Raw genomic sequence first — 7,655 nt, forward strand, 5'->3', positions numbered from 1 at the left:
AAAAAAAGAAAATGTTTTGAAAATATAATATCGACATATGTACAAATGTGCTTGATACAATTGATGTATGGATTGTTACAAGAATTCGAAGAGGCCCCAATAAAATGATTTATAAAAAATAAAATAAATTTTTAAAGCTGTCATGATTTGAACAGAATCTGAAATGATAAGAATGCTCAGGGATTATAACAGTTCCTTTCTTTGCTTTAAAGAAACAAAGGGGAAGTAGTAACAAGATACAAAATGGATTGTGGCAGATACCTAATCATCAGATTCATAGTCAAAACAATAGTCGTTATACAAAATCAAATTGTTAATAAGCTGATGTTTAGCTTTCTTTTAAAAATAAAGCTGAAGTAAAAGTGCTTCTATTGCACTTATTTAAGTATCCAGCTAAACAATGCATAATATGTTCTAGCTTCACTTTCAAATGTTAAAATGAACAGAAAAGGAAATTCCATTTACTCATTGCCCTGCTTCAACATTGATCAGTATTTCAGAAATCTTGGTCTACTTAACCTATCTTCGATTTTTCCTGAAGTACTTTAAATATTTGAATAGAGGAATTTTAAAGATCAATCAAACTCTAAAGAGAAGAAAAAAATCTGGAATAAAGACAGTGCAGGGAACTAATATTCTAGAGCGAAGATGAATAAAACCCAGGAGCTCTTCATATTCCAGATAGGGCTTCCCATACATGTGGTCCTGAAATATTAAGCATTTATTGATCAATTCAAATCCAACAGCAAAAAGGTACAGAATTTGTTTACTCACTAGTGCTGCTAGAAAGAATGTTCTTCCACAAATCTTGCAGGGTAACAAATCTCCAACTTGGGCACTTCCATTTTCTAAAACAGAAAAGAATCTAGTTTCTATGCTTCAAATTGTAAAATTTCAAATTTTGTCTTCTTTGTTTGCTAGACACATTTAAGTACGAGTTGTCAAAAATACTGTTTTATTTTTAATAGGCACAATTATGAATTAAAATGGGCCTAAGACTTTAAAGTTTTATTAGTAGTCAAAAGGCTGTGCTAAATAAGGAAGATTCATGATTCAAGGATAACCAAACGGATATTGTTGAAACTCTCTGGTAGTCTCTTAGTTATGTGAATGAAATCAATTTTTTATATAATTTTCATTATTAATTTGGATTTAATACATATATTGTATCATTCCATAGTTCAATCACATCAAGTAATATTGTGCTCATATAAATGCTACAACAATCTGTTTCCAAACACTCTTTTTCTACACGGACTCCTTGACATCGTCTCCCTTTTACCCACCACTACCACTAGGCTATCTGTACATTAATGAACTTTAAAATCCAGATGTTTTAAAGATAAGTAGAATGTTTCCTCAATCTCCAAAGCATCATGAAAACAACTAGCATCTCAAGCAGATCTAGGTCAAGAAAACTTACATGGTAAAACTTAAATTAGTAATCGGGCCAGCAAGTTCTGATATTCTGACCCTCAAAGGTTATCGTTGTTAGGTTACATTGACTTTGTAAAACAAACGAACAAAAAAAGCCTGCTCACAGGGAAGAACCACGCCAATATCTGTGATCCAAGGATTGTAAATTACATCATCCACATCCGAAGGAGAGAATAGCATGAGGTTCAATGTGGGACTCTGCTGTGCAGAGGCTATGGATGACAGAGGAAGCCCACAACACATTTGCAAAATCTACCCAGGGAATAAACCTTCAGTAATATCTGCATAGCCATAACTGAAGGATACCAATAACCTGGTTATTAGAGTATAGTAGCGATGACTATAGATTAAAAGGATAAAACTGACATGAATGGCTGAAACCTTGACATTTGATGTTCCTTTTGAAGACTTTGTACTTGATCTAATTTAGAATATTTGGGGATTTTTGTTGTTTTCATATTGAAGTTTATCTGTTGCAGTTTGCCATGGTTGGTAGCCTTCTTGACTCTGCTAGGTATTGTTCTATGGTTTTCAGTATATGAAACCCAGGATGGGTGACTAGCAAGACAATAACTAGCATAGGGTTCCTGGAGGGATACTGCAGGGGAGGTTTGGGGGGGGTTGTTAAAAGGGGGAGTTGATATCAAGGAGTACAAGAAGGAAAATGTTTTGAAATGGATTGTGGTAGTGATTGTACAAAATTGCTTGATATGATTGAACTAGGGAAAGGTATAGTTTCTGGATCAGCTCCTAATAAAATGATTTGAAAGAGAAAAAGAAGTCAACTGTCAGCAGGTCCAATGCTGTCCTCTCCACTGTTGCGTTTTACCTTCTCCATTGTTGCAGTTTTTGTGTCCATCCAGCTCCTTGATGGTCTTCCTCTTTTTTGTCAACCCTCAACTTCACCAAGCATTCTATGATTTTTCCAGGGACTGGCCCCTAACATGTCCAAAGTACATGAGACAAAGTTTTACCATCCTCATTTCTAAATAGCATTCTGTCTTCCAGGACAGATGTTTGTTTTTCTGGCAGTCCCTGGTATTTCCAATATTTTTTGTCAACATCATAGTCCAAATGCATCAGTTCGCCATCCTCATTATCCAACTTTCACATGCATATGAACCGAATGAAAATACCATGTCCAGGGCAAGGCAAACTTTAGTCCTCCTCAAAGTGACAGCTGTGCTCTGTAACACTTTAAAGAGTTCTTCTGCAGTGGATTTGCCAAATACAGTATGTCTTTGCTTTACTTCTTCATCCATGGTACATCAAAGAAAAATGAAATCTTCGACAATTTCAAAAATGTTCTCCATTTCTGATGCTGCTGCTGCTGCTTCGTCTTGTTGTTGCTATTGAGGTGTAATCCATACAAGGCCAGAGTCTTTGACCTTATTAAGTGCTTCAAGTTCCCTTAACTTACTGCAAGCAAGGTTATCTGTCATTTGAATACCACAGGTTGTTAATGAGTCTTCCTGATACTGAATTATCTTGCATATAGACCAGCTACTCAAGATCATTTGCTCAGCATATAGATTGAGTAAGCATGGTGGAAAGATACAACCCTGACATACACCATCCTGATTTAAAGCACACATTATTTCTCGTTCTGTTTGTACAACTGCCTATTAGTGTAGGAAGAGGATCCCTGTGAGCACAATTAAGTGTTCTGGAAGACTTACTCTTCAATGTTATTCCTAGTTTGTTAGGAACCAAACAAATGCCTTTGCATAGTCAATAAAACACAAGTAACATCTCTCTTGTAGTCTCAGCTTTCAGTCAAAAGCCATCTAGTCAGCAATGATCCCTGATCCCCTATCTTCTTCTGAATCTGTCTTATTTCTGGCAGTTCTCAGTCTATGTATTGCTGCAACTGCCTTCCCACCCCCCAGCATAATTTTACTTGAATGTGATAATAATGATATGGCTCAATAATTTATGCATTCTGTGCGGTCTCTTTTTTAGAGTGGCCACAAATATGGATCCCTTCCAGTCAGTTGGTTAGGAAGCTGTCTTCCAAATTTCTTGGTCTAGACAAGTGAGTGCTTCCAGCATGGCATCAGTTTGCTAGGACATTTCAGATGGTATTGTCAATTCCTATAGCCCTGATTTGACTAATGTCTTCAACACCATAGACTTCTTTCAATACCATAGGTTCCTATTCATATGCTAACTCTTGAAATGACTGAACATGGACCAATTCTTTTTGGTACAGTGACTACTGTGTTTCCCCAAAAATAAGGCCTACCTACAGTTTTGCCTCTCGCTGAAATATAAGGCATCCCCCCAAAATAAGACCTACCTAAACATAAGGGCCCCCCAAAGTTACCTTAACTCTGGACTCTGGACCACAGCAACAGGCGCTGCTGCGCAGCTCACTGTTGGCTGCAGCACAGCCGGAGCAGACAGGAAGTGCAAGTAAATGTCCCATAGATTATGAGTAGATATACCATAGGTTGATGTACATGGAAATAATGGTAGTAACAAGAAATTCTTGATACTGTAGGATTCAGTTTGTCTGGTTACGCTGGTTTGTGATGACAACTACTACTGTACTATATACAGGTAATACATTTCCCTTTTTTGTTGTTCAACAATACATGTGTACTGTATTCTTCTTCATGGAAAATTAAGGCATCCCCTGAAAATAAGACCTAGCGCATCTTTGGGAGCAAAAATTAATATAAGACACTGTCCTATTTGGGGGGAAACAGGGTATGTGCATTCCTTGCATCTTCTTTGGATGCTTCTTCCAGTTTAATATTTTGTCCATAGTAGTACAACTCAGGACTAGACTATTTTTTTCCCTTCAGATCTTTCTGCTTAACAAATGCCAAGTTTGTTCTTCCATGTTGGTTTTTTAACTCCAGGTCGTTGCCTATTTCATTACAATATTTGACTTTTATCTTTTCAAGCTGCCCTTAAAATGTTTTTGTTCAGCTATTTTACTTCATCATTACTTTCCTTCACTTTAGCTTTTGTATATCAACAGCCAAGTTTCAGACTCTCTCACAACATCTTTCTTTCCTATCTAATTAGCTTTTTGCTTCCTTCAAGTATGAAGTTCTTAAGGTCATCCCACCGCTTGTCTAGTCTTCGATTATACGTGTCAATGGTCAAATCTGTTTCTGAGATGGTCTCAAATTTGAGGTGGGATATACTCAAGGGCATATTTTGGTTCTTGGGGGCTCATTTTAGTTTTGGTTTTTGTTTTCTAGCTTCCATCTAAACTTGCCTGGTTTGTTGCAATCAGCTTTGTTTTGGCTGATGATATTATGGAGCTTCCACGACTTCTTTTCAGAGATGCAGTTGACTTAGTGACAGCATATTCCGCTGACAAGGTCCACATACAGATTTATAATGTCTGCTGTTCTAAAAGGTATTTGCAATTAAGTTAGTGTCTTTCAAATTCTATCCTGTGATCTCTAGTTTCATTTCTATCATCATGACTGTGTTTTCCAACTACTAACACTTCCTCTTTGCTTCTAAATTTCATATTGCAACCACCAGTAATTATCAATACATCTTGATTGTATGCTTAATTAATTTCAAATGGATGAAGTTAGTAAAATTCTTATCTCTTCACTACTGGCTTCAGTGGTTTGTGTGTGGATTTGAGTAACTGTATTAGCTGAATTTCCTTGTAGGCCTACAGATACTCTTCTATCACAGACAGCATTGGACTTCAATGTAGATCTTGGGATGTACTTTCTAACCATGAATGTGACACCATTCCTCTTCAATTTGTCATTTTGCACCTTGATAAGCCATGATTTTCAGATTCAAAATAGCCAATCCCAATCCATTTCAATGCACTAATGCCTAGGATAGTGCTCTTCATGTACCCAATTTCATTTTTTGTGACACTGAGTTTTCCTAAAATTATACTTCACACAATCCTCATTCCCATTCATTACTAGTAAGTGTTTGCAGCTGCTTCATTTCATTGTGAGCTTGTCCCATTCGTAAATGAAGGTCCCAAAAGCTCGGGCCCATCTACATCATAGAAGTCAACTCTATTTTGAGGAGGCAGCTCTTTCTTACTTATATTTCGAATCCCTTCCAACTTGAGAGACTTTTGTTCTGGCACAATATCTGACAATGTTGTTAATCATGAGGTTTTCAATAACTGATCTCTCAGAAATAGTCTGTCCTTTTTCCTACTTTACATTAAACAGGTAGCTCCATTGAAACCATGGGTGGCCCTGCAGATATTTAAAATACTAGTGGCATAGCTTCTAGTAATTCAATATTTTGCAAGCCACCAAAATAAGACATGCTGTCATCAAGTAGTGGAGCCTCATAAGTACAATGTGTTATGTCAGAATACAAAGGTACAACTTTGACTTGATTAAACATATATAAACACATACTTGGATACAGCTGAATTTTATTACTAAAATGATTTTTTAAAGTTCATTGAGATGTTACATAATTATATCAACTCTTTGATTTGATTTTCTTGCCAATTAACAAATGTATTTCCATATCTTTCATCTTCTAAAATGATACCTGAACCTATCATATCCCCATACATCCTGCTGTATATTGATGGTTATTTGCTAAAAGTATTCTATTACTTTTTAAATAATTTTATTGGGGTCTCATACAGTTCTTATCACAATCCATACATACACCCATTGTGTCAAGCACATTTGTACATATACTGCCATTATCATTTTCAAGCCATTTTTTTTCCTACTGGAGCTCTTGGTATTGGCGCCTCATTTTTTTCCCTCCCTCGTGAACCCTTGATAATTTAGAAATTATTATTAATGTTTCATGTCTTACACTGACCAATGTCTCCCTTCATCCACTTTTCTGTTGTCCGTCCTCCTGGGACGAGGCGATACATAGATCATTGCGATCAGTTCTCTTTATCCCTACCCCGTTCCCCTTCTCCTCCCGGTATTGCTACTCTCGTTATTGGTCCTGAGGGATTTATCTGTCCTGGATTCCCTGTGTTTCCAGCTCTTATCTGTACTGGTGTACATGCTCTGGTTTAGCTGGATTTCTAAGGCAGAATTGGGGTCATGATAGAGGGGGGTAGGAAAGAACTAGAGGAAAGTTGTATGTTTCATAGGTGCTATGCTGCACCCACATTGGTTGGTGTCTTGTGACCCTTCTGTAAGAGGATGTCCAATTGTCTACAGATGGGCTATGGGTCTCTGCTCCACATTCCCCATCATTCGCATCGAGATAATTTTTGTTCTGGGTCTGTGATGCCTAATACTTGATCCCATCGACACCTAATGATCACATAGGCTGGTATGCTTCTTCCATGTGGGCTTTGTTGCTTCTCAGCTAGATGGCCACTTATTTATCTTCAAGCGTATAAGACCCCAGATGCTATATCGTTTGATAGCCGGGCACCATCAGCTTTTGTCACATTTGCTTATGCACCCATTTTGTCTTCAGTGATCATGTCAGGGAAGATGAGCTTCACGGAATGCAAGATTATTAGAACAAAGTGTTCTTGCTTTGAGGGAGTACTTGAGCAGAGGCCCAGTGTCTGTCTGCTACCTTAATACTAACATATAAATATATGTACATAGATCTATTTACCGATCCATATATATATATTTTTACATAAGTACATGCCTATATTTAGACCTCTATAAATGCTCATTTGCCTCCTAGTGCTTTCCTCTACTTCCTTTTACTTTTCTCTTGTCCCACTATTGTGTTCTGCCTTCATTTGGGTTTCAGTAATTCCTCTCTGTTACATTGCCCTTGATCAAGCCCTACCAGGCTTCTTACACCGTCCTCACCAATCCTATGCCCTCCTCACCATCGATTTTAGATCACTGTTGTTCCCATATCTATCTAGATAAGTGGGATAAACAATCTGGAGGTGAAAATAATGGGACCGATGGTTCCAGGGGACATGGGGGAGGGGGAGGTGAGGGAAAGGAAGTGTGTGTTAAAGTACAATAATATATGTAAATATATTTATATAAGAGTGTGGGGAAACAGAACTACGTGCATATATTTATAGGTTTAGTATTAGGGCAGCAGATGGACATTGGGCCTCCACTCAAGCACTTACTCAATGCATGAACACATTGTTCTATTAAATTAGCATTTCATGATGCACACCTTCCTGACACGACTGCTGAAGAAAAATGTGAACATAAGCAAATGGGGAGAAGAATGCTGATGGTGCCCCGCTACTAAAAGATATAGCATCTGGGGTCTTAAAGGCTTGAAGACAAACAAGC

The 7,655-nt window shown here is 37.5% G+C and overlaps 1 protein-coding gene across 1 annotated transcript in view; it reads right to left on the bottom strand.

Annotated features, from left to right (window-relative positions):
* The window catches only part of ZC2HC1A (zinc finger C2HC-type containing 1A), a 66,732-nt gene that overhangs the window by 45,647 nt on the left and 13,430 nt on the right, over positions 1-7,655 (bottom strand). The window contains exon 2 of the mRNA XM_045289672.1: positions 775-877. Within this exon, the coding sequence (XP_045145607.1) occupies positions 775-877 (103 nt within the window). The remainder of the gene's footprint in view (positions 1-774; positions 878-7,655) is intronic.

Source organism: Echinops telfairi, unplaced genomic scaffold (genome assembly GCF_000313985.2).
Source record: "Echinops telfairi isolate 266 unplaced genomic scaffold, ASM31398v2 ScPeMD7_1;HRSCAF=3_0, whole genome shotgun sequence".
NCBI classification, from domain to species: domain Eukaryota; kingdom Metazoa; phylum Chordata; class Mammalia; order Afrosoricida; family Tenrecidae; genus Echinops; species Echinops telfairi.